General features: G+C 38.7%; 1 protein-coding gene across 1 annotated transcript in view; it reads left to right on the forward strand.

Annotated features, from left to right (window-relative positions):
• EXOC4 (exocyst complex component 4) overlaps positions 1–27,975 on the forward strand; it is an 817,730-nt gene that overhangs the window by 227,210 nt on the left and 562,545 nt on the right. Inside the window, exons 8-9 of the mRNA XM_019921782.3 lie at positions 12,566–12,711; positions 18,081–18,169. Coding sequence (XP_019777341.1) covers positions 12,566–12,711; positions 18,081–18,169 — 235 coding nt within the window. The remainder of the gene's footprint in view (positions 1–12,565; positions 12,712–18,080; positions 18,170–27,975) is intronic.

The raw sequence follows: 27,975 nt of genomic DNA on the forward strand, positions 1-27,975 counted from the left end.
CACAATTTTCACACATGTGCCTTTTTTCCCCCCTGTGAGATACGAATTATTAATGTCTGGTGTTAATCTAAAATGAGTATGGTAAAGATGTGAAAACCAGAAAAAAAAAACAGCATCTTTTGGAGATATGCTCCCTGATTGTCTGATAGTCTCAATTTGTCTGTCAGCCTACTGATGGAATATTGACCTTCAGGTAGTAAAGAGGTTAAGAAAAGTCTGCTACCTGCCAGCACATGTTACACATTTATATCTGTTGTGAAAGTAGAGGCAGCTAGTTGTTATCATAAGACTAAGGGTAAGTAGCATAAAAGACCACTGTGGGAGAAAAGAAGGTAGAGATAACACCGTAAGAAGATGAAACTTCCAAGGTGTAACACCACTGCTTCCTCGTGCATGAGGTTGGCATCTCCACTGGGGATGTGGGTTGTGATTAGTAACATCTGGATGGTGAATGTGTAATTTATTAAAAATCAATCAAGTTAATACTTAAATTCACTTTTTTGAACTCATTCTCCCATGCTTGATTAATGATAGAGGTAGTTACAAGCAGGGGGAAAAAAGGATAAATTCAGACATGACAAAAATCCTTGGGACTTATTTATGGAACAGGAAATTATCTAGGTTAACTAAATGGTAATTATGTAAAAACAACTAAGAGGAAATAAGGCTGCAGAAGTCAGTTGGGTTGTGGAAGGTGCTGAATGACAGGAGGATGTACAGGTTTATTTTGCTTGCAAGGACACCACTGAAGGATTTGGGCAGAATGATGACATTGAGCTGTGTGTTAGTGAGCATAGTGGGTTGTGGGCTAGATTGTCATGAGAGGTGTAAGGCGGGCTGAGCAGTTGGGAGACTGTTGTACTAAGCTGTGTGAAGGATGAGGATCAGATTTAAAGACATGAGGGTAGGAATCAAAACATTTAAAAGAGGAAACGGACATAAGATGTGTGGTATAATATAGGACTTGGCAGTTGATTTGGAGAACAAGCCTGAGAAGAGTCAGCTAACTACAGATTGTGATCCTGGGAGGTCAGAGAAATGACAGTGGTGTTAACAAAGAGGGAAACTAAGAGGACCTTTCTTTCTTCCTTCTTTCCCCCTCTTCCTCCTTTTGAAGAGAGGTGATAATAAAGAGTTTGCTTGGTCAGGATGTTTGTTGACCCCATGCCCCGATACTCTCAATATCTGTTGTGCTGTTTTCACTTTCTTACTGTGATAAGACACTCTTGCAGGCAATGACAGTGCATCTCTGGCGCTTGGGAGAAAGTATGATGGTAGAGGGAGATTTGGGAATCATCTGAAACGAAGATATAACTAAAATGGAAGAGAACAAGAGTAAAGAGTAAGAATATCGAACTTCAGATAGTTGAGAAGAAAAATGTGGTAGTCAGTCTCAGGGAAGTGAAAGAAAATATTTCAAAAGTTTAGAGATGAATATTAACAGGAGCCTGAGTTTGGTGATTGAGATCTTTACGGTAGAGAGAAGGGGAGGAGGAAAGAAGAATGAGAAGAATGTCAGTGAGTAGATGATGAGGATATAGAGATAATTTTATTTATTTATTTAATAACATTTATAAAGTGTTTGCTATGCCCCAGGTTATGTTCAAAGTGATTTACAGCATTAACTCATTTAATCCTGATGATAGTTCTGTGGGAGTAGGTCATATTATTCCTGTTTTAAAGATGAGGAACTAAGGTTCTCAGGCACAGAGAGGTAATATCTTAGTTACCTGGTTCCTGGGATGCATTTTAAAAAAACAACAAATTTCTGAGCCTTATCCTCAGAGATAATAATAGCCTGTTATGAGCCAAGCATTTTATGTATGTTGTTTATTTTAGTTTTCATATTAATTCTGTGAAGTAGATTCTATTACCCATATTTCACAGTTGAGGGAGATACAGTTTAGCAAGATTAAGTAACTTGCCAAGGTCACATTGCTAGTAAGTAGTAGAACTGGTCTTAAGCACAGACTTTTTGTGTCTGAATTGTCCTCTCAATTTGAAGTTCTAAGGTGGGGTGCATGAATCTTTATTTTAAAATAGTTCTCCAAGTGATTCCTATGTATAGACCGGTCTTTCTAGAATTTTAGCACAAACTAAGAAGGAAGAGGTGTATGTATTTTGGGGAGGAGATAAAACACTGTGGTCAGAGAGGAGAATTCAGAATTAGAGACGTTGGAGATGGAGTATTTCCAACGGAGAAAGAATGTCAAAGAGTAATAGAGGTCATTGGGATTGAGGAGACTGAGAAAGACTGTGTAATGGTAAAAAGGAGTCATTAATATATTCTGATGAAACCTGTGAGTCATAGTACAGAGTAAAACTGTAACAGCAGCTAACATTTTTGTAATGGTGTAGGAGAACCATGGAGGTTGTGTCAACTTTAATGAGAAAAGGGGAGAAAGAGGCGTAAATATGTAGAATGAACTTTAAAATACGTTTTAGTGAAATGGGCAGAGAATGAAGCTGCAGTTAGGAATGTGCCTTTGGGCTTTGAGACCACTTCTGTGTCTTCCCTTGGCGTGGTCTTGTTGTCTTCTATTTTCTATGGGTAAGCTATAAATAAAAAATCATGGAAATACTGTGGGGTCCAAAATGCATGGAGGGAACACAGAGAATTGAAATAAGTGGGAAATTCAACACTTACAGTTGGAGATTTCAATACTCCTTTAAAATAATTAATGGAACAGCTGGACAGAAAACATACAAAACATGAGCTACACTATCAAGCACCATGACTTAAAGTGACATAGATGGTACACCCTACTTAACACCATCAGAATACAGATTCTTTAATGTCTGTCAAACATACTCCATGATAGATCATACACTAGACTATGAAGTTAAGTCTCAGTACATTTAAAAGGATTGAAATCACACAAAGTATGTTCTCCATACATAACAGAATTAAATAAACAACACGAAGAAATGTTGGCACTTCTCAAATATTTAGAAGTAGAACAACAAACTTCTGAATACACCATGGGTGTAAGAAGTAAGACCTAAGATCAACAATCAAAGTTTCCACCCTAAGAGCTAGAAAAAGGAGGGGAAAAAAAACTCAAACCCAAAGCAAGCAGAAGGAAAAAATGATAAAGATTAGAGTGAAACATCAAATATAAATCAGAGGAACAATACAAAAAAGTAATGAAACTAAAAGTTGGTTCTTTGAAAAGATCAAAAATCGATAAATCTTTAGCTAGACTTATAAATTAAAAAGGAGAGAAATCTCAAAAAATGCCGAAATCAGGAATGAAAGAGGAGACATCACTGTAGACCATATAGATGTTAAAAAGATTATAATGACTAACTTTATGCCAATGAGAGCACAGTTATGCCAGTTAGACCACTTAGGTGAAGCGGACAAATTCCTAGAAAGAAACAAAATACCAAAACTGGTTCAAGAAGAAATAGAAAATCTAAATTGTCCTGTAACAAATACAGGCATACCTCATTTTATTGCAGTTTGCTTGGTTGAGCTTTGCAGACACTGCATTTTTTAAAAATTGGAGGTTTGTGGCAACCCTGTGTTGAGTTAAGTCTATCAGTGCTGTATGTTCAACAGCATTATTTTTAAATTAGGGTATGTACATTTTTCCAGACATAATGCTCTTGCACATGTCTAGTGTAAACATAGATTTTACATCCACTGTGAAACCAAAAAAATTCATGTGGCTCGCTTTATTACGACACTCACTTTATTAGAATGGTCTGGAACCGAACCCACAATATTTTCAAATTATGCCTATAAATTAAATAATTTAAAAATTTCCTACACATACATAAGTACACAAATGTTTTATCAAACATTTGAAGAAGTAATAATATCAATCCTTTGCAAACTCTTTCAGAAAACAGAGATGAGAAACACTTTTCAACACATTTGTGAGTCCATTATTACCCTGATAAAAATTCGAGATAACAGAGGAAACTATAGAGCAATGTCCTTCGTGAACATAGATGCAAAAATCTCAAACGAAATACTAGTAAATTGAATCCATCAACATGTGGATTCATATCACACGTATGAATGTATGTGGTATGTGTTACATACCACAATTAAGTGGGATTTATTAAAAAAAAAATCAATGAATGTAATATACCACATTCATAGAATAAAGGAAAAACCTTCATAATTATCTCAATAGACACAGGAAAGCACTTGACCCCACTGATGACTAAAAAAACAAAACAAAAGCAAAAACCTTCAGCAAAGTAGAACTAGAAAGGAACTTTCTCCGTCTGATAAAAGTCTCTGTGAAAAACCTGCAGGTAACATCATAAGGGAACTTTCTGAAGTGTTAGAGGTGTTTTATAATGATTGTAGTGATGGTTGCACCGCTGTATACATTTACTTAAAAGCTGTTCATCGGTACACGACATTAGGTGAATTTTATGGTATATAAATTGTACCTCAACAAAGCTGTTTTAAAAATATTATGGGATAAAATCAGATTATAAATATTCGAAGATATATGTCCTTCACAGTATCCTTCAGAGAACTTGTAGAAAAACAGTTAACAGTTCTAATGGAAGTTAATTAGTGTATAAATCATGGAAATCTCATCAACATTATTTCCCCTTTCACAATTATGTATTTGAGGGTATGCATGAATATTCATATGCTTCACAAGGGATTATATTCCAAACTAAATTTATTGTCCCTATCAAACTCATTTTTCCTGCATTCCTGATCATTGTTCTTGAACCACAGTGTTTTAGTCCCTCACATGTGCAATCTTTTAGCATTTTAAAATTTCTCTTCTTTTCTTCGTAGAATACCTGCTTAAATTTTTTCATTTTTTTCCTCTGCGTCAACTCACAAATGTATCCCTAATTGTAAAATCTCATCACCACTACTTTAGTTTAAAATCCTTTTTTTTAAAATTTCAATTATCATGGTAGTTTTTTTTCTTGTCCCCCTCCCTTTATCTTATTACCTTAATCATTCATTTTTTCCCAAATCCCATTGCCTTCTAATCTATTATTGTATATGCCAGCAGATTAATTTACTTAGAGTGTGTTTATCAACATTTTATTTACCTATTGAAAGCTTTTTACTGCCCTCCTCATTCTGTACTTGACTTCAGTACCTGAGCCTGGTGTTAGAGGCCCTGAGAAGTTGGTGCATTTACCACCTTTCCAGGCTTACCTCTCAGACTTCATTTTTATGTTACCTGAACTATTTGCAGTTCACTGAAGACACCCGGAATTTCCCTAGCACTGTTTATTTATTCTGTTCTTTCTGCCATTTTTTGGCCTTTTACACATTATAAGATTTTATTTATGTCCTATGATCTTTTTTTTTTTTTTTGCTGTACGTGGGCCTCTCACTGCTGTGGCCTCTCCCGTTGCGGAGCACAGGCTCCAGACGCACAGGCTCAGCGGCCATGGCTCACGGGCCCAGCTGCTCCGCGGCATGTGGGATCTTCCTGGACCGGGGCACGAACCCGCGTCCCCTGCATCGGCAGGCGGACTCTCAACCACTGCTCCACCAGGGAAGCCCTGTCCTATGATCTTGAAACTCTTTTTTATTGTCCTACTTGGGATCAATCTTGTCCTTCTATAAATGCTCACAACAGTATCTTTGACCTGATGCTTCCAACTTTCTCCCATGTATTGTAGTCATTCGTGTTTGTCTCTATAAGCACATTGAGGGAAGGATTGATGGATTGATTGATTTGGCTTTTAATTCACTTAAATTTTTAATTTATATATAGTAAAATTCACTTGTTTTAGTATTAGGGAAGGATTTTTTTTTTTAGTCTTGTTTTTATATCCAGGATAATACCTTGCATATTTTACGTATTAAGTAAATACGTTTAAGTTAAAATAAATGAAAACTTTCTTTTGAAAGCTGTCTAAAACTGGGGTTTCTTTGTTAAAAGCTCTTCTGTTGGGGGGGTGGGGGGAGGTAAATGTGAGCTCTTTGAGACTCTGCTTGCCAGGGCTTTGACAGGGGACCAGGAATTACTTGTGTTTCATCTGTTTTACTTTGAACACTAAGGAACTATTCACAAGACCAAACATAGTAGTTTTAATGATACAATTGCCGTTGATAATGAGTGTAATGAAGCAGGCAGCCATTCCATTTGCAGAATGACTGTTTATTTTTCTTTTGTTTTTCTTACTGCAGAATACTTTAGTCTTTATACAATGGGGAAATGAGACTGCTATTTTCAAAAGATAACGTCTTTTATTTTTCTTTGTCACTACTATTTCATCCATTAGTAACCTTAAGGGGGAAAATCTGATAGTTTGTAGTAATTTTAAATGGTGGTCCTAGTTTTAGAAAATATTGTTGCTTTGTTTCAGTGTTACTCTTTAATATTTTCTGGAATCAAGGTGATAGTTTGAGGGGTATATTACCCTGATTTTGCCCCACCTCCACCTCTGGATTTCTCTTTTCAAATTCTGGGCCTCCTGGTCTCCCTTTGCTAGGCCTTGCCTCCTGCATCCAGTGAGACTAGATTCTGCTTGGTTCTACTCTTGCTCCACGGGTGCTGGGAGGGGTTCTCTGGGAAGAATCCAGAGGAACTGTGTGCTTCCTTTCTTCTCTCAGGGGTCATAGCCACCAGTTTCTGCCGAATTTGGCTCCTCTCCAGGGCCTTCAAATTTTTATTTTTTTAATATGTTTTTTCACCTGTTCTAATTATCATCAGAATGAGGGATAGTCCAAGGAAGCCACTTTGCTGTTCCTGGGAGAAAAACTCCTGGGCATCTGTATTTTAAAAGAGCAAATTATTAAAAATTACAATATTTATTGTAGGCACAGTCAAGATATTGCACAAGAAAGTTGAGCCTTACTTCATATTGGGAGCTCAAGGGTATTTTTTTTCACCTTAGAATTGCTCCGTCATGAAGCAATCTAGTTCTCAGATTCACGGTGGGGGGTGGGTGCGGGTAGGGGGACACATACACAGTATGGCTTTGTTGTAAATCATCAAACATTTGAAGGTAATAGTCAGGAGAATTGGTTTCCTAGTTGCAGAGATTGAAATCTGTGCGAACCACTACTCCCGTTTTTATGATACCACTGTTTTACAAAAATAGTATCTGTGATATAAATGTCACTGGATGCATATTAGTATATAATTGTTTATCCATAGATAAGCTTAGTGAAGAAACAAAAACTCATCAAGTTATCATGAGGAAGAAATAAGGAAAACATACTAAAGGCTATAAGGATATATTGTAGAACCCAAGGGTAGAAAATCTAAGACCTTATCAGCGACTGGATTTGAGACCTTTGCACTATGGATAACTTAAGGTTGCAACCTTTGACTCTCGCTCCTGTGGACCTCCTCTTTCTCTCTGATCATCTGGTTCATTCTTTATTCTCTCTCTGCAGATTGGCTGTCTTTGATTTTTCATCCACATAGTAAAAGGTGGTTGCCCCAAAGTATTTACATCTCCTCACTTACATTGATGAGCACAGACCATATCCCACTAACACATTCCTGGGAAAGAGAATCTGATAGGCTAATTGAGGGTTGGCTGTTTCCCTGGTGAAGTAGGCTCTGACCTAGAGGGTGGGATCCCAGGCCTGGCTACCCAAGTCCATTGTGTGGTTGGGGAACCGCCCTTAGATGAGGCGAAGATTTTGTAAGCTGGGAAGATACTAAAAAGGATCTACCACATTAAGTATCTAGAAGGATCTGGGTGTTTCAGTGAGTAGCTACTTGGATAAATGCAGAGGCTGAAGACAGGAGATGTGTTAATTCTAAGTCTGTAAATCCCACATTTATTTTTAGAAAATTCTATGTGTATGACCACAAGCAGCCATAGGCAATATGTTAAATAAAGAGGATTAAATGGTAAAGGAGGGGTCCATTCAGAGTGATATTACCAATGTTAGAGCATGTTAGAAATCTCAAAATCTTGGCCCTGCTTTATATATCATGGGATTACTGACTAGCATCGTAGCAACTGCTAATCAGTCTTCTGGCAGAAGAGATGCCTAACCACTCCAATTTGTACGCTCTGTTAAAGCATCATATTTCTTTGCTTCTACCACAGAACCATCTAACGTACCAGATACTCAAAAAATACAGTGAATCATGATATCACTGGTGTATGTAGAGTTTTCAGGTGCTTTTCAACTGTGTTTTCATGTTTGTTGTCTTCAGTTTTACACATACCTTTTAAGTTAAACTTAAAACACAAACTATGACTTTTAATTTTTTGAAATCTTGATCAACAAGAAATAGCAATTCCTGGTACTTAAAAAGAGAAAGGAATGAACGAGATATGTAGGAATTTAGAGGCAGCAAGAACACACATGGGATTATCTTCTACAGATTTTCTGTGGGCAGAATGTATTTGGTATTATATGTAATGCCCTTTGCCCCAGAATTCCAATCTGGGGTGATTTCCCGCAGGCAAAAGACAAGCTGTATAGCTTATTTCTTTTCATAAAAATGGAAATTTGAACTCATCCGTGAGTGCTTAGGATATTTATGTACCATTTGGAAGATGCAGTACGTTATCCTCAATGAGGTAGAATCACCAAGAAATGATAATGGTTATATTTTAATACCAGGCATCCGGTGTTTGTGTTAAGACTTTGTAGTAGAAGATTTAGCGTGATTCAAACACATTTCAGGCATCTTAGAAGTAGGGGCTTATTCTTTGAGATATTAAAAAATGCACTTTTACCAATTTGAGTGTCAACATAAAACTTTACCTGTCTTAAAGCAGTATTTTTCAACTGGTGGTGAATGTTATTAGCAAAAAGAGGCAAACACAATGAAGGAAACAAACGTCGCAAAGCCTGCGGTTAAAATTGCAGCTATCCCTTTTTTACTTTACTCACAGGGTAGATTTTTGTACTCTGGACTCTTTCTACTTTGGAGACTGTCTCTAACTTGCATATAATGATATATCCATCAAGGCTTCTTATCACATGCTTTTTAAAATTCAGTGGTTCCCTATATTTTTTGATTCACTGATATGTTGCATGGCTCTGTGGTGGAAATGAAGAAATACAATGCTTTAAGGAATATAAAAAATCCTCATGTTTATCAACGGTGAGGTGGCTTTTCATTAAATAATAGCCAATAGTCTTAGGCAGTTTGGGATGAATAATTGTTTTTAATGATGTGTAAAGTGGATACTTGAGGAGCTCAGCTGACTTAGGGGACAGCTGACGTAGAGTGGCCTGGGAAAGGAGTGGTTGAAGAGGGAACACTGGAACTGTTTTTCGGAAGGGGCCGTTAGGAGTTAGGAGAGAGGGTAATCTAGGGTAGGCCTTCCAGCAATGAGGGGGCCCTGGCATATTCAGGGGAGAGTTAACTGGGTGATCTTGACTGGAGTGTTGGGTGCATGTTAGGGAGAAGATATGATTGGAGTATTGCGGTCAGATAGTTGTAGGTGATGAGGAGCCTTTTGATGGTAGCAGCAACTGTGTTTTTTATTTTGTTTGTTTCTTGTTTTTAATTTTTATTGGAGTGTAGTTGATTTACAATGTTGTGTTACTTTTAGGTGTACAGTGAAGTGAAGCTGTTATACATTTACATATCAAGATATCCACTGTTTTTTAGATTCTTTTCCCATATAGGCCATTACACAGTATAGAGTTCCCTTATACAGTAGGTCCTTATTAGTTATCTATTATATCTGTCCTTATTAGCTATCTATTTTATATATAGCAGTGTGTATATGCCAATCCCAATCTCCCAATTTATCCTCCCCCGCTTACCCTCTAGTAACCATAAGTTTGTTTTCTACATCTGTAACTATTTTGTAGATAAATTCATTTGTACCCTTTTTTTGGAGCAGCTTTGTTTTAGGAAGATCATTCTGTTGAGGATGTAGGAGGATCAGAAGAGTAAGACATGGGAGGCAGAAAACTAAATGAGGAAAACTGCGTGAGGTGAACTAAGGTGGTGGCTGTCAGAGTGGACCAGAATGGGCAAACTCATAGAGTTGAGGTAGAGTGATTAATGAACTTGGACACTGACTCCTTTGTGGATACAAAGAATAAGGAAATGTATTAAAGACAGTTCTGAAGTTTTAAGCCTGGAGATCAGTGAGAATAAGAAAATACTAAAAAACAAAGTTGGCAGAAGGAATTACTGATTTTATGGGAAGATGATTTAGGTTTCAGAATTTAGGGTTGATTTTATCAGTGAAATAGGTGAATAGGTCAGGCATGCAGTCACAGATGTGGGACTGGAGCTTGGGAGAGAAATGAGGGATAAAAACCACATCATGGTAAGAGAAATAATATATGTGGAGGCTGCTTTTAAAAGTTTAGAACCTAAAGATAAAAAAGAAATAAGATTATAGATCGTGAGGACCAAAGCAAGATTTTTGTGGAGAGGGTAGAAATAGTACATTTGTGTAGATAGAAAGGGAGAAGCTGGTGAATAGAAGTAGACTAAGACTCCTGAGAGCTAATAATTAAGGGGACTTCATTGATGTGGAGAAAAAGGAACAGTGACCGTAAAATACCTGGATTTAAGGATGCTGCTTAGTTAGGTCCTGGTCAGTCAATATTTTATCGTAAAAGGACAGTCATTGAATTTTAGGACAATAATTACCTCGACAGAATTACTTGGCGTAGTGTGTCTTCAAGCTTTGGTAGAAACATAATTTTGTCATATTGGTGTAATAACCACCATCTGAGTGAAACCAGGGCATTTGTAGACATCTTTCTGTGTTGAAATTTGAAAGACGTCAACAATTTGAAATTCTTTTCTGATGTACTAGCCGCCTTTTGATCACGGATTCCTGCAAACTTTATTAGCATCAGTGCCAAATCTACAAAATAATTGAGTCCATCACTGGAATTGTTACTAAAGTAGAGACCCAATTCAGTATTCTCCCTGACTGTTGTGCAGTTTCGGTGATATAGTAACAGAGGTAGTACTTGTCATTATATTACTTCATCAGCTTGCTGAGTAATACTCCAGTGGCCTTGTAAATAAATTAAAAAACATTGACCAATCTCTTAACATGTTTTATGCTTTCCCCGCGAACTCTTTATTGTACAGAAAATGAAATAAAGTCCATTTACGGCCACCCATAGTCATTCTCATTGATAGTTTTTATGCTCTTAGTGAGAATGGAGTGTCATGGGGAAGAGAACAGACTGTGGAGTCAACTAAACCTGAGTTGAAATCCTGGCCTGTTATTGTGTAATTATAAGGCCTTAGGCTAGTCCCTCCCTCCCCCCTCCCCTTCCCCCTCCCTCCCCCCCCCCCCCTTTGTCTTTGGAGTTTTTTCAAAGAGCATTTTAAGGTTCAAAGCAAAATTGAGGGGGAGAGTACAGGGATTTCCCATTAGCTCCTGCCTCCACACATGCATATAGGCTAGTTTCTTAATACCACTAATTCTCAGTTCCTTCATCTCTAACTTACAATTAGTAATACTTACTTCATGGATTTGAGGATTGAGTAAGGTCATGTTTTTAAAATGTCTGATATTTGATAAGTACTCAGTAATGTGTATGTGCTTATAATATAGACATAATTGGCTTTAAAACTTACCTGGAGCAACATATTCGCAGGTGTGCTTCATAAATGTTTTGATGATAATGCTTGATGTGGCCCCCACATCTCTATTGAATGAACGAATGATTATATACATATATGCAAGAATAATAGTTATATGGGACCCTGGTTCTGAAAAGCTTTCACTTCAGTCATGGGTAGAATTGTTTGTCTACATGTACTGTATACCACTTGGTTATCTTAAAATTTTAAATGTGGCAAGTGATTATAGAAATGAGTTGAGTTGATACACTTTAGTCCCGGGTTAGATAATCTTAGGAACCATGGTGATTTCTGTTCCAGATCTGCTATTTTCTTTCACAACAGTGGGAACTTTTTACACTTGTCTTAGAAATAGTACAACTGATTCTAGCCCAGGCCCCCAAACCGCTGAGGCTCTAAAGTGGATTGATTTTTATAAGCAGGACCTGCTGGCAGTAGTGATCAAAAAAGCTGTTGCTTTTGTTGCTTTGAAACTCTGAAGATGAGTAGCGGGCCCTAGAAATTCTTTGCAGGTCAGGACCACTTAGTCTGCTGTGGGCTACGCTAACCTGGCTGGCCGGTTTGTTAGTGTGCTGGTGCAGTTCCTTGTCTATAATCTGAGAACTGATTTTCCTGATAAAGTTTTGTGCTTTCAATGAGGTAAAATATCTAAATGGATTAGCCCCTTGCCTGCAATATAGTAAGCCCTCAGTAAATGTTACGGCATCGCTGCTGCTGCTGTCGCAATTTGGAATAATGAGGATTAAATTATGACTAAAGGAGTATATTGATTAACTCACCCAGCCCGGTGCCTGACACATAGTAGACCCTGAATAAAAATGTTCCCTTTACCCCCATGTACAAATGCTCAATATACACCATTCCCAGTTTTAGGAGTAGGTAGCAAATTGCTGACTTTCTGGCTATAATGAATCTTCCCTTAGGTCTACACCTAGGAATATGAATAGCTAGGTTAATATCCTGAATGTCAGGGAGGTTTTAGAATTAGGTCTTCATGGTTTTAAAATTGCTTTTTCTTAATAGCACATCATAAATGTGTGTGTTAAGCTGTTTGTCTGCTTGTACAGATGCTGTTGACTGAGTACTTGGATATGAAAAATACTCGTGCAGCCTCTGAACCCTCAGCTCAACTAAGTTATGCCAGCACTGGGCGCGAGTGTGCAGCCTTTTTTGCCAAGAAGAAACCTCAAAGGCCCAAAAATTCTCTTTTCAAGTAAGTATCTCCTTGCTGGTAAGGTAGGTGTCAAGATGTGTTAGATCCCAGAAGAACAGTTTTCTACTTTATTGACAGCCATTACTTCACCCATTTAGAGTTGATTTGAAATAATTGATAGGAAGTGACTACATATTCAACTTTGTGTACTTCCATTTTCTGTAAGGGAGGTGACTATTTTGGAATATGGTTACTGGACTATCTAGAACTTTTAATAAAAAAATTCTGGAATTTGTTTCTGGGGAGTCATATAAAATGAAGAGAAATGAAATTCTCCCCTTGTTTCTGGGGAATTTTCTATGAAATGAAAGGAAATGAAATATTTCAGCCTTTGGAAAGCCCCAAGTGCCAAGAAACAACCTTTGTTAATAAAGTCATGCAAATCTCTCTAGCTAAGTAGTATTGGGTTTTACTTGATTTAGTAAAAGAACAATGTGGAAATTCTTCTTTTCAAATTACGATTAGCTACACTCACCTGGCCACATATCCTAAGTATATGTCACTTGGTAACAGCTAACAGTTAATATTATTGTTAACATTAATAATAATAATGATAACAGCTACCATTGCTTGAGTGCTTACTATGTACCAGGCACTGTGGTAAATGAGTTTCTCAGAAGAATCTCAATCAAACATAATTTGATTCAGATTATACCAAATTTGGGCAGCAGGGTAGTGGTTAATGCCTACTGAGTCCTTACTAAGTGCTAGCCAAGGCGTAAAGCCATTTTCATGGATTGTCTCATGTATTTATTCATTCTAACAACCTGATGGGCGTGGGTTCTATTTTTCATCCTCTATTACACGTTAAAAAAAATTTGAGGCGCATGCGCAGAAACATATAATTCAGAAAAGAAGACAGACAAGTAAATAATTGGTGATAGTTCCATGTAGTAAAATGTATGAGATGAGCACATGGTATTAGTGGAGGTTAGGAAGGGACTTTCAATCAGGATCAGCTCTTAAGCTTCTCAGGAAACTTCACACTACCCTCCTCGGAGCAAAGCCAACTCTTCTACTGAGTTAACAGTGCCTTGGGAATCAGAGGCTACCAAACACTACCTATGCGGTATTGGGTATTGTTTATTCTCGTGGTCAATGACTTTCTCTCCTCAGCACTCGTCAGAGGGGATTATTGGATCACATACATGGCACAGAAAAAGCTCATTGGAAACCCCAGTCTATTTATCAGAATTACACGTGATCTAAATGCAGTGTGGTATCCTGGAACAGAAAAAGGATGTTAGTGGAAAATTTTGTGAAATCCAGATAAAGTCTGTAGTTTTGTGTCATACCAATGTTAATTACTTGGATGCGACAAAATGCACCACGATTATGTAAGACATTAACGTTAGGGAGAGATTTGGGTGAAGGGTACACAGGAACTCCCTGTACTATTTTGCATCTTTTCTATTAATGATTCCAAAATAAAATTTGTTTTTAAAAATTTTTTTTAAAAATCAAGGCACAAGAGGTTAAGGAAGTTATGCAAATTCACACGGCTAGCAAGTGGTAGAAATAGGATTTAAATCTTGGCAGACCTATGTTCTTCTAAGGAATTAATAGATATTTAAGAACCTGTATCTGTACATCTAAGCATGTAAAGTGACTACAGAAGTATCATCCCAGTGTTCTGAATTCCTTCTTTTTAAATAGTTGAAAGTCCTGTATCTTCTGTTGATGCACTTTTGAGATTTGTTTTCTGTCAAGGGTTCATAGAGTTCTTAATCATTAAGGAAAGTTTCAACAGTTCATTTATCTTGTGGTCTAGAGGAGAGGAGATTTACTGTGCCCACACTGGAATGAAATCCATTCTGTTTATTGAATTCGTTCTCTCTTTTTTTTTTCTTTAAACAGTTTTATTCAGAGGTTGGATGCAGTATCAGTTAAAAGGCTTTAGTCTGCAAGTAGCATGGAACCCCAAATGAATAGGTTAACCTATAGAAAGTTATTATCTCACACATAAGAATAAATATAGAGGATTCTTTAATTCACCGGTACAGTATCATCAAGGACTCAGCCCTTTCCATTTCTCTGCATTCAGTCCCACTCCAATAAAAATGGTGGTGCCCAGGAAACAGTGTGTGATTCATCCTGAAAATCCCTTTTTTTTTTAATTAATAGGCTTTATTTTTATCCATTTTAGGTTTACAGAAAAATTAAGCTGACAGTACAGAGACTTCCCTTATGTCCCTTTACACCATAGTTTCTCCTCTTATTAACACCATAGTTTCTCCTCTTATTATTAGTGTGGCATATTAGTTACAATTGATGAACCGATGTTGATACACCATTATTAAAGTCCATTGTTTACGTTAGGGTTCACTCTTTGTATAGTTCTGTGGGTTTGGAGAAGTGCACAACGTCATATATCCACCATTATAGTATCTTACAGAATAGTTTCACTGCCCTAAACATCCGGTTTTCCACTTATTCATTCCTCCTCCTTTTCCTTACCCCCTTTAAGTGACTGATCTTTTTTACTATCTCTATAGTTTGCCGTTTCTGGAATGTCTTAAAGTTAGAGTCATACAGTACGTAGCTTTTTCAGACCGGCTTCTTTCACTTAGCAGTATGCACTTAAGGTTCATCCATGTCTTTCTGTGGCTTTTTGTGGCATCCTTTGTATCGCTAAGTAATACTAGTTTGTGGATGTACCACACTTGTTTTTCCATTCAGCTATTGAAAGACATCTTGATTGCTTCCAGCTCCTGGCAGTTATGAATAAAGCAGCGATAAACATTCACGTGCAGGTTTTTGTGTCAGTGTCAGTATTCGACTCATTTGGGTGAATACCCAGGAGCATGATTACTAGATCATATGGTAGGACTCTGTTTAACTGTGTAAGACACTGCCAGACTGTGTTCCAAAACGGCTATATCGTTACAAATCCATTTTTATTAATGATCAATCATCCATCTATTAATATCTTTTGCCAGTCACAAAGCCGCTCTGCAAGTTTTTCTCAAGAAAACTAATAGGACCTGGGTCTGAGGCCCATTCCTAAACCAGTCACTGGCAAGGGGAAGTAGACCATGGTGATAGTCTTAAACCAGTCAGAGTTCATCTCCAGTGATAGGTCTGCAGCTGGAGAGGGAGCCCCCCCTCCTGAGCACCCTGCCTAGTGAGAGGGAGCAAGGACCCAGACGCCCAGATAGAATCGGGCCTGTGCCCGCGAACAAGACAGACAGTGGGAGGAAAGGTGTTTGATGGAGGCAACTAAGACTGCCTCAGATACTGCCTAAGGCCTACGGTTAGGCCTTTTCTTTCCCCTCTCCCCTCCGTTCCTCCCTCCGCCCCTTCCAGTCCTACCCACCCCTCTTCAAGCTCAACTGACCGTTCTCAGTCTACGCCTATTGCAGAAAGCAGGTTTCGGGGTGTTTAGATTTCATGCTGTCAGCCCTCACCCCTAACTTGCAACCTCGGACCACATAAACATTTTCAGACATTTAGCCAGTCCTGCAATTGCGGTGTTGGAAAACATAAGTTACTGGAAATGAATAAGTGAACTTAAGTAATCGTTACACATTTGTTACTATTACATAGTAATAAAAACTCATCACCTGCACAGAATTAGGCCACTCTTAGAAATGTGCCCATTTCTAGTCTTGGTTCCACCATTAATGAGCCATGTGAGTCAGGGCAGTTCTCTTGTCTCAGTGGCCTCGGTGCCTTTGGCTGTAAAGTGGGGAGGTGAGACTGGCTAATCCCTCATGCCTCTTTTGCTGTAAAATCATATCCATCTGTGACTTGTTGCAAATGCAAAAAGGATTCCTGAGTAGTAAAAATGCCTTAGGTCATAAAGGATTCAGATTTTGGCAAGCTGTCATCTGTTTCTGTCACATCTGTGAAGAACCTTATTACTCTCTTTAATTGTCCCTAGCCAAGGTTAATTAAGTGTGTTTAAGTTCGTTCTTATTGTATGTGGTGTGCCTCTCTGTTCTTTGCTCGAGTTTAGTTTTTCTCTTGCTGTTTCTGATCAATAGCTGTCAGTGTGCTTTTTGGAGGTCAGTGGCTTCTCGTCAGCACTCGACTGGCAGGTGACACTTTTGAAGTACTGCACACTTTGCCTTTCTTCCGGCTGTTTGTGCCCTCTTAGTTCTTGGCAGGGTGCAGAGAAAGGATCAAGTAACTCAGCTGTTTCCCTCAGACTGACATTCATCTTGGTATTCATCTTCCTTGTCAAAGAACCGATAAAGAAGGCACAATTAAGAAAATGTTGGTGCTCCTTCCTTGTGGCCAGGAACCTATCCCGTTATCACTGTTGCTCTTTCACTGTGTTGCTGTTTACCCCTTAGTGGCTGTAATTCTTAGAAGGATTTCTCTTGTCAGCCTGTTATCCCGACTTTGAAAATCTCAGGTTTGAAATGGAATTTCTTAGCACATCAAAGGATTTACAGTTTGATGATACAGTCATAATTTTACCTGGTTTTTTTTTGTTGTTGTTGTTCTTCCTTGCCTGCAAGTTACTTTGAAGACTGTGATTTGTTGTTGTCATTGTTTTAGCTTTTAAAGCCATGTTCTGTATCACGAACCCATCCCCCATGTTTCTAACCTCTGAAGCAGTCCCTGGGGCGGTGTGAACAACAGTTTGTAGCTTGGTATTTTTGAAAGTATTTTATGTGGTAAAATACAACAACAACCAAAAAAACGGTAAAATTATGACTGTATCAAACCGTAAATCCTTTGATGTGGTAAGAAATTACATTTCAAACCTGAGATTTTCTGTCAGGATAACAGGCTGACAGGAGAAATCCTTCTAAGAATTACAGGTGGCCGGTAAGAATCCTGGCAGCTGTTTAGAAAGTATATTGTTTCTGAGGACTTTTAAGGAGAGACCATAGATGCCTTGTTTCTCTGGTGTAGTTATTTAACATCATTTCTCACAGCCCATTGGGCTAGTCCTCTCACTGGGGGAGTTAGAAAGGCCAGGGGTCAGCTCTGAGGAGCCCGTATTTCTGTGGTGGCAGCTGGCAGACACTGATGTCTTTTGAGCTGCCTAGGAGCAAAATCAGAATGCCATTAGAGGATACGGCTGTTGCTGTGTATGTAGGGATCCTGGCAAGGGATCTGGAGGCAAAAGAAAGTTGCAAGATCGAGTGTATCAGTTGAAATAGAGAAGGAGCAGAAGATCCAAATACTGTCATGGAGGAGCGTTTAGGCAGGAATATCATTCACAAATCAAGGTCTATGGCAGACTGCCCTGGCCTGGAACAGCCAGAAGGTCTTGGTCGTGGAACACTAGGGGGCATCACACAGGCTGGAGTAGAATACTGTCAACAGTTCAACAGTTCAACGGAATGTACAGAGCTGGACACCGCCTGTTTGGTTACTACCTAATCGTTTGTTTACGCTGCATTTCGTTGCAGGTTTGAATCATCCTCCCATGCCATCAGTATGAGTGCCTATTTGCGAGAACAGAGAAGGGAGCTGTACAGTCGGAGTGGAGAGCTTCAAGGTGGGTAATCGACCTTCTCCAGAAAAATTAGTTTTCTGGAGGATGATCTGAAGTGTTTATAGCATGTGAATTTGAGGTCTGCATTCACAGGATTCTTTCAAGATAGCAACGATTGAAAGACCTGGAAATCCGTTTCTTCTGTCATTTCCCAGCATGAGCTGCCAAGCAGCTAAAACTATTCCTGTGGCCACAGGATTTCTAGACCTGTTAATTCAGGTGGGAACTCAGTGCAAAAAGAAACGAGGGCAGTTCCTTTTTGCTTAAAGATGGCAGACATGATTCCAGTCATAGTCTAGGGAAAGGCCAGTCTTCTGTGGCTGCCACTGTTATTTTAATTATTGTTTTCAGTACCCTCTGGAATATGGCAGGGGTACTTGAGATCTGGAAAAGTACAGATGCAGCCTCTGTCGTTATTTAAAGGGAAGAAGGATGCCTTTAAACAGTACGTTCTGATCAACATAACTTTGATACACAGGATATTTGATGTTCATGTGTGGTTACTAAAATGTTGGAATCTGAAGAAGAAAATAATTAAGAAAATAAATTATAAGTGAATTTATTTAAATTAAAAAATCACACTAATAACATTTTTTCCTGTGACCAAAAGGACGCTGATCATGGTAAATGTGATCAGTTAAGAAAGATTGGTGAAGGTCTGCTAAGTGCAAGACATCCAAGCGCTGGAAGGGATGGAAGTTGTTGAGTACATGGAAGTAAAAGACACAAACCTTGAGACCCAGTTATGAAAGTAAAGAATGAATATCAATAACAATATAAGGCAGTCAGTGGCAACAACTAAGTGGGTGGTATGGATAAAATTGCTAGAGGAGTTGAGAGGGGAGAGATTCTTTAAATTATTTTACAACTATGGGCTTTCTCCATGACGGATGGAGAAGAACACTTTCACTGTCTTTGATGCATTGCAGGCACTTGGAATATTTTGTAGTGACTAGCCTACACAATTAAATATTTAGTTTTTAAGACTCATCATAATTCTACAACAGAATATCAGGAAGCAACTCGCCAGCCTTTCTAGAGTTAAAAGACTATTGCCTAGTCATTCCTACCTTCACCTTCGTTATTAATCTATCAGTAAATACCTGTAAATTCTTCCAAAGACTCTGCTATGCTGTCTCAAAGTTATATCACAGTAATAATTCCACAACTCAGACATAAAGTTACCAGAATTAAAAGCCTAGAAATACATTTGAGGATATAAGGAAAAGGAAATTAGATTACAAGCATTTTATTTAATAGTAAAGTATTGCTGTATGTTCTAGAAAACATGAAGTGTGTGTCTTGGAATCTTGAAGTGGAGAAGTACAGAGAGTAGTTAGGTTTGGAACAAATGAAGGAGTGAGCCACTGTATGGTCAGTCAGACAAGGAGGGAAGGAGGAGGGTGACCTGGGCTTCTGCAGGTAACTACCTCCCGGCAGTATAGGGTGCACTGCAAGGCTTGGAAGGAAATGATAGTTTTGGAACACACATTCTTGTAGGACTGATCATACTTGAACTGACACTTAGGGGGCGTAGAAAATTACCTAGGTTTGGAGAGCTCTTCCATATCTCCACCTTCCATCACAGTGTCCTACTTATTTTTTTTATTTATGTTTTTTTGGTTTCCCAAAACCCCACAGGTTTTTTGTTTTGTTTTGTTTTTCTCACACACACACACACACACACACACACACACACACACACACACTGTATTTTATTTTTACAAGCGATAAATAGACTGCACAGTGTCCTACTTATAAATTCAGAATTGACCTGAGGAGTAGTTTAAGTTTACCTCCAAAATTTCTCTCCACCTGGCTTCTAGTATATGAAATTCCTTTCGTGAGGACACACAGAGCCTTTCTTCTTCTTTTTTAGCTTGAATCCTGATCACTTCCTTTTTTATTAATTAAAAAATTTAATTTTTTAGAGCAGTTTTACGTTCACAGAAGAACTGAGTGGAAAGTACAGAGAACAGCTCCGTCCCTACATACGTATACACAGCCTCCCCGACTTGCAGCAGACAGCCTGCACCGCAGTAAAGCTTTTCACTTGACACTTAGAGGTGAAAAGGTAGACCATGTAACTAATGGGACAGCAGTGCAACTTGTCATTCACTCGTATTCAAGCATCGTTACTGAACGAGAATAAATGACAGATACCAGATTCTTCTTTTTTAGTAGACAGTGAGCACAGTGAGTGAGCACTTTGTGCTTTGCTCTAGCTGTGCCCCATCCCCAACCCCACCCATGGTCCATGACCTCTTGAGAGACAGACAGTACAGCCAGTCAGTGAACAGTAGAGGGTTCTGGGCCCGTACTGCCTACGTTTAAAATCTAGCTCCCCATTGCCTAGCTTCAGAAGCTCTGTGCCTCCTTATCTCTAAATGGGCGTATCTCTAAACAGTGCCTACCCCATGAGGTTGTTGTGAACGTTAGGTGAGTAAGCTATGAAAAGTGCTGAGAAAAGTACCTGACATGTAGTTAATGTTATGCCTTCCTCCTTCTCTGCAAATGTTGTTATCTCTAGTTTTGTCACTTCAGAGTTTTCGTATACATTCAGTTTGTCTCCTCGTTGGGCTAAACCCTGCTCAGCTTTCCAACTTTAGTTTGTCACTGTGATGAGCCCTCCCTGCTGGTGTCTCCTCTCCCTAACATACCCCCTCTAAAACAAAAAGCACAAAGCACACACTCTCTGTCTCTCTTTCCCTCTCTCTCTCTCTGGGCTTGTGGCCCCTGCTGTGTGCTCACATCTTTACTGTTCCGTTTCTTATATCGTTCTCCACACTGTATTGTGGATTTGCACAGAGCTCTAAGCTCCATGAGGGACATACTGTTTTATTCCCTGTGCTTAGTACAGTGCCTGGTGTAGTAAATGTTCAGGAAATACTGATTGACTCACTGACAGAAGGAATGAGGATGGCAGAGGTCTAAAGTAGGATGGACAGCTTATTAGTGAGAGGTTAGGAAGGGGGTCCCAAAGCAGATGGGGCCACTGACAGCCATTATCAGCTTCATAGGTTTGCATTAGCTTTTAAGTTTAAGCCGAAGTAGAGCCTATACGTAGATACTTTTTTGTTCTTTGCAGTTACACATGGCTTTATTAAATAGAAATGTTGCCCTTGAGCTGTCTGGCCTGGGACAACATTGCTGTATATAATTGAAAAACATTGAAAAATCCAACTAAGTTACAGAGGACTTTCATTCTGTGAGAATGGTTAATCGAAGAATCATCATAATCTAGGAACTTTACCATCCTTCAAAAAGCTAGTTGAAATATGGAACTTTCAAGCAACAGTCTATTGTACTTACCAGTGTTGAGCAAAATAGGAGCATTTATCTCTGGTTAGAGGGGAGAAAGTAGCTAGCAAACATATCATGTTCATAATAATCATTAAAAATAATTGAGCTGAGCCGGCACATCATGTGCTTGGTGAGAGGCTGTATCAGCTGACCAGTTTTTGTGCAAGTTTGATGGAGTTTCATTCAGGAACCAAAGTTTCTCTGATGAATGCTTTTAATATTGCAGCAGGAAGAAAGGAGCTGGGGGGGAATCACATCTTTTTTCCATAAAAAACGGTCATTCTTTTTCAGTTGTTCTATTAATCTGACTGGTCTGAGGACCACAGTGAGATCTGCATTTCACATTATCCTGAAAAGGCATAGTTAAATAGTTCAGTCACATCATAAGAGACTGGCAGGAGATTTTTGTCTCTTCTCTTAGAGCCATGAAGCTGCAGGCTTCGCTTCCCAGTGGTTTGGTTCGTGAGGTCAGCTCTTCCTTCTGTGGTAGGAGAGCGGTAAAGATAGACCATCAAAGTAACATTAGAAGGCTCACATCTGACAAAAGTTAAGCTCCTGTCAACATTTCTAATTCATCATGCAATTAAAAAATGTTCTACCTAACAACACACAGGGGGGAAAAAAGAATGAAAAAAGGAGATTTCTTTGGTATCATCAACCCATCTCAGTTGGCTCTAACTGTCAGGGTACAGGTGGTTCATTACATTGTGTGCTGTAGGCAGCTGGGCTGAGGACGTTGGGGTGCTGTTCCCAAGAGTGCAGCGCAACAGTTGGAAGTCAGACTTGTTCATGTGTCTGTGTTAATCATGGATGTCCTGTTATTCTGAGCCCCTCCACTGCTTCATTGTACTGCTCACACAGTCATGTGGTAGCTTAGAAAGGTACTCATTTTAAAGAACATTTAGCTTCAATATAGTGTGTTTTTTTAATTAAATTTATTTTTTTATACAGCAGGTTCTTATTAGTTATCTATTTTATACATATTAGTGTATATATGTCAATCCCAATCTCCCAGTTCATCCCACCCCCGCTTTCCCCCCTTGGTGTCCATACATTTCTTCTCTACATCTGTGTCTCGGTTTCTGCCCTGCAAACTGGATCATCTGTACCATTTCTCTAGGTTCCACATATATGCATTAATATACGATATTTGCTTTTCTCTTTCTGACTCACTTCACTCTGTATGACAGTCTCTAGATCCATCCACGTCTCTACAAATGACCCAATTTGTTCCTTTTTATGGCTGGGTAATATTCCATGGTATATATGTGCCAACATCTTCTTTATCCATTTGTCTGTGGATGGGCATTTAGGTTGCTTCCATGTCCTGGCTATTGTAAAGAGTGCTTCAGTGAACATTGGGGTGCATGTGTCTTTTTGAATTGTGGTTCTTTCTGGGTATATGCCCAGCAGTGGGATTGCTGGGTTATATGGTAATTCTGTTTTTAGTTTGCTAAGGAGCCTCCATACTGTTCTCCATAGTGGCTGTATCAATTTACATTCCCACCAACAGTGCAAGAGGGTTCCCTTTTCTCCACACCCTCTCCAGCATTTGTTGTTTGTACATTTTCTGTTGATGCCCATTCTAACTGGTGTGAGATGAGACCTCATTGTAGTTTTGATTTGCATTTCTCTAATAATTAGTGATGTTGAGTAGCTTTTAATGTGCTTCTTGGCCCTCTGTATGTCTTCTATGGAGAAATGTCTATTTAGGTCTTCTGCCCATTTTTGGATTGGGTTGTTTGTCTTTTTAATATTGAGCTGCATGAGCTGTTTATATATTTTGGAGATTAATCCTTTTTCCGTTGATTCATTTGCAAATATTTTCTCCCATTCTGAGGGTTGTCTTTTCGTCTTGTTTGTGGTTTCCTTTGCTTTGCAAAAGCTTTGAAGTTTCATTAGGTTCCATTTGTTTATTTTTGTTTTTATTTCCATTACTCTAGCAGAGGAAGTGGATCAACAAAGATCTTGCTGTGATTTATGTCAAAGAGTGTTCTTCCTATGTTTTCCTCGAAGAGTTTTATAGTGTCTGGTCTTACATTTAGGTCTCTAATCCATTTTGAGTTTATTTTTGTGTGTAGTGTTAGGGAGTGTTCTAATTTCATTCTTTTACATGTAGCTGTCCAGTTTTCCCAGCACCATTTATTGAAGAGACTGTCTTTTCTCCATCATATATCCTTGCCTCCTTTGTCATAGATTAGTTGACCATAGGTGCGTGGGTTTATCTCTGGGCTTTCTATCCTGTTCCATTGATCTATATTTCTGTTTTTGTTCCAGTACCATATTGTCTTGATTACTGTACCTTTGTAGTATAGTCTGAAGTCAGGGAGTCTGATTCCTCCAGCTCCGTTTCTTTCCCTCAAGACTGCTGTGGCTATTTGGGGTCTTTTGTGTCTCTGTACAAATTTTAAGATTTTTGGTTCTAGTTCTGTAAAAAATGCCACTGATACTTTGATAGGGATTGCATTGAATCTGTAGATTGCTTTGGGTAGTATAGTCATTTTCACAATATTGATTCTTCCAATCCAAGAACATGGTATATCTCTCCATCTGTTGGTATCATCTTTAATTTCTTTCATCAGTGTCTTATAGTTTTCTGCATACAGGTCTTTTGTCTCCTTATGTAGATTTATTCCTAGGTATTTCATTCTTTTTGTTGCAGTGGTAAATGGGAGTGTTTCCTTAATTTCTCTTTTAGATTTTTCATCATTAGTGTATGGGAATGCAAGATATTTCTGTGCATTAATTTTGTATCCTGCAACTTTACCAAATTCATTGATTAGCTCTACTAGTTTTCTGGTGGCATCTTTAGGATTCTCTATGTGTAGTATCATGTCATCTGCAAACAGTGACAGTTTTACTTTTTCTTTTCCTATTTGTATTCCTTTTATTTCTTTTTCTTCTCTGATTGCCGTGGCTAGGACTTCCAAAACTATGTTGAATAATAGTGACAAGAGTGGACATCCTTGTCTTGTTCCTGATCTTAGTGGAAATGCTTTCAGTTTTTCACCACTGAGAATGATGTTTGCTGTGGATTTGTCATATACGGTGTTCATTATGTTGAGGTAGGTTCCCTCTGTGCTGACTTTCTGGAGAGTTTTTATCATTAATGGGTGTTGAATTTTGTCAAAAGCTTTTTCTGCATCTATTGAGATGATCATATGGGTTTTCTTCTTCAATTTGTTAATATGGTGTATCACATTGATTGATTTGCGTATATTGAAGAATGCTTGCATCTCTGGGATAAATCCCACTTGATCATGGTGTATGATCCTGTTAATGTGCTGTTGGATTCTGTTTGCTAGTGTTTTGTTGAGGATTTTTGCATCTATATTCATCGGTGACATTGGTCTGTGATTTTTTTGTAGTATCTTTGTCTGGTTTTGGTAACAAGGTGATGGTGCCCTCATGGAATCAGTTTGGGAGTGTTCCTTCCTTTGAAATTTTTTGGAAGAGTTCGATAAGGATGGGTGTTAGCTCGTCTCTAAATGTGTGATAGAATTCACCTGTGAAGCCATCTGGTCCTGGACTTTTGTTTGTTGGAAGATTTTTAATCACAGTGTCAATTTCATAACTTGTGTTTGGTGTGTTCATATTTTCTATTTCTTCTTGGTTCAGTCTTGGATGGTTCTACCTTTCTAAGAATTTGTCCATTTCTTCCAGGTTGTCCATTTTATTGGCATAGAGTTGCTTGTAGTAGTCTCTTAGGATGCTTTGTATTTCTGTGTTGTCTGTTGTAACTTCTCCTTTTTCATTTCTAATTTTATTGATTTGAGTCCTCTCACCTTTGTCTTGATGAGTCTGGCTAATGGTTTATCAATTTTATTTATCTTCTCAAAGAACCAGCTTTTAGTTTTATTGATCTTTGCTATTATTTACTTTGTTTCTATTTCATTTATTTCTGCTCTGCTCTTTATGATTTCTTTCCTTCTAACTTTGGGTTTTGTTTGTTCTTCTTTCTCTAGTTCCTTTAGGTGTAAGGTTAGATTGTTTATTTGAGATTTTTTTTGATTCTTGAGGTAGGCTTGTATAGCTGTAAACTTCCCTCTTAGAACTGCTTTTGCTGCATCCCATAGTTTTTGGATCAGCGTGCTTTCATTGTCATTTGACTCTAGGTATTTTTGATTTCCTCTGTGATTTCTTCAGTTATCTCTTGGTTATTTAATGTATTGTTTAGCCTCCAAGTTTTTGTGTTTTTTACATTGTTTTCCCTGTAATTGATTTCTAATCTCATAGTATTGTGGTCAGAAAAGATGCTTGATATTATTTCAGTTTTCTTAAATTTAGTGAGGCTTGATGTGACCCAAGATGTTATCTTCCTGCTGTTTTTGGATGGAATGTCCTATCAATATCAGTTAAATCTGTCTGGTGTATTGTGTCATTTAAAGCTTCTGTTTCCTTATTAATTTTCTGTTTGGATGATCTGTCCATTGGTGTAAGTGAGGTGTTAAAGTCCCCCACTATTACTGTGTTACTGTCGATTTCCTCCTTTAAGCTGTTAGCAGTTTCCTTATGTATTGAGATGCTCCTATGTTGGGTGCATATATATTTATAATTGTTATATCTTCTTTTGGATTTATCCCTTGATCATTACGTAGTGTCCTTCCTTGTCTCTTGTAACATTCTTTATTTTAAAGTCTATTTTATGTGATATGAATATTGCTACTCCAGCTTTCTTTTGATTTCCATTTGCATGGAATATCTTTTTCCATCCCCTCACTTTCAGTCTGCATGTGTCCCTAGGTCTGAAGTGTGTCTCTTGTAGACAGCATATATATGGGTCTTGTTTTTGTATGCATTCAGCAAGCCTGTGTCTTTTGGTTGGAGCATTTAATCCATTCATGTTTAAGGTAATGATCGTTATGTATGTTCCTATTACCATATTGTTAATTGTTTTGGGTTTGTCTTTGTAGGTTCTTTTCTTCTCTTGTGTTTCCCACTTAGAGAAGTTCCTTTAGCATTTGTTGTAGAGCTGGTTTGGTGGTGCTGAATTCTCTTAGCTTTTGCTTGTCTGTAAAGCTTTTGATTTCTCCATCAAATCTGAATGAGATCCTTGCTGGGTAGAGTAATCTTGGTTGTAGGTTCCTCCCTTTCGTCACTTTTAAGTATGTCATGCCACTCCCTTCTGGCTTGTAGAGTTTCTGCTGAGAAATCAGCTCTTAACCTTATGGGAGTTCCCCTGTATGCTATTTGTCATTTTACCTTGTTGCTTTTAATAATTTTTCTTTGTCTTTAATTTTTGTCAAATTAGTTACTATGTGTCTCAGTGTGTTTCTCCTTGGGTTTATCCTGCCGGGGACTCTCTGCACCTCCTGGACTTGGGTGGCTATTTCCTTTCCCATGTTAGGGAAGTTTTTGACTATAATCTCTTCAGATGTTTTCTTGGGTCCTTTCTCTCTCTCTTCTCCTTCTGGGACCCTTATAATGCGAATGTTGGTGCGTTTAATGTTGTCCCAGAGGTCTCTTAGGCCGTCTTCATTTCTTTTTATTCTTTTTTCTTTATTCTGTTCCACGGCAATGAATTCCTTCTGTCTTCCAGGTCACTTATCCGTTTCTGTCTCAGTTATTCTGCTATTGATTCCTTCTAGTGTAGTTTTCATTTCAGTTATTATATGTTAATCTCTGTGTGTTTGTTCTTTAATTCTTCTAGGTCTTTGTTCAACATTTCTTGCATCTTCTCGATCTTTGCCTCCATTCTTTTTCCGAGGTCCTGGATCATATTCACTATCAGTATTCTGAGTTCTTTTTCTGGAAGGTTGCCTATCTCCACTTCATTTAATTGTTTTTCTGGTGTTTATCTTGTTCCTTCATCTGGTACATAGTCCTCTGCCTTTTCATTTTATGTATCTTTCTGCGAATGTGGTTTTCATTCCACAGGCTGCAGGATTGTAGTTCTTCTTGCTTCTGCTGTCTGCCCGCTGGTGGATGAGGTTATCTAAGAGGCTTGTGTAAGTGTCCTGATGGGAGGGACTGGTGGTAGGTAGGGCTGACTGTTGCTCTTTTGGACAGAGCTCAGTAAAACTTTAATCTGCTTGTCTGCTGATGGATGTGGCTTGATTCCCTCCGTGTTGGTTGTTTGGCCTGAGGCGGCCCAGCACTTGAGCCCACCCGGGCTCTTTGGTGGGGCTAATGGCGAACTCTGGGAGGGCTCACGGCAAGGAGTACTTCCCAGAACTTCTGCTGCCAGTGACCTTGTCCTCATGGTGAGACAGAGCCACCCGCCCTGCCTCTGCAGGAGACCCTCCAACACTGGCAGGTAGGTCTGGTTCAGTTGCCTATGGTGTCACTGCTCCTTCCCCTAGGTCCTGATGTGCACAGTACGTTGTGTGTGCCCTCCAAGAGTGGAGTCTCTGTTTCCCCCAGTCCTGTCAAAGTCCTGCAGTCATATCCCACTAGCCTCAGAACCTGATTCTCTAGAAATTCCTCCTCCCGTTGCCGGACCCCCAGGTTGGGAAGCCTGACATGGGGCTCAGAACCTTCACTCCAGTGGGTGGACTTCTGTGGTG

This window comes from Tursiops truncatus, chromosome 9, assembly GCF_011762595.2.
Source record: "Tursiops truncatus isolate mTurTru1 chromosome 9, mTurTru1.mat.Y, whole genome shotgun sequence".
NCBI classification, from domain to species: Eukaryota; Metazoa; Chordata; class Mammalia; order Artiodactyla; family Delphinidae; genus Tursiops; species Tursiops truncatus.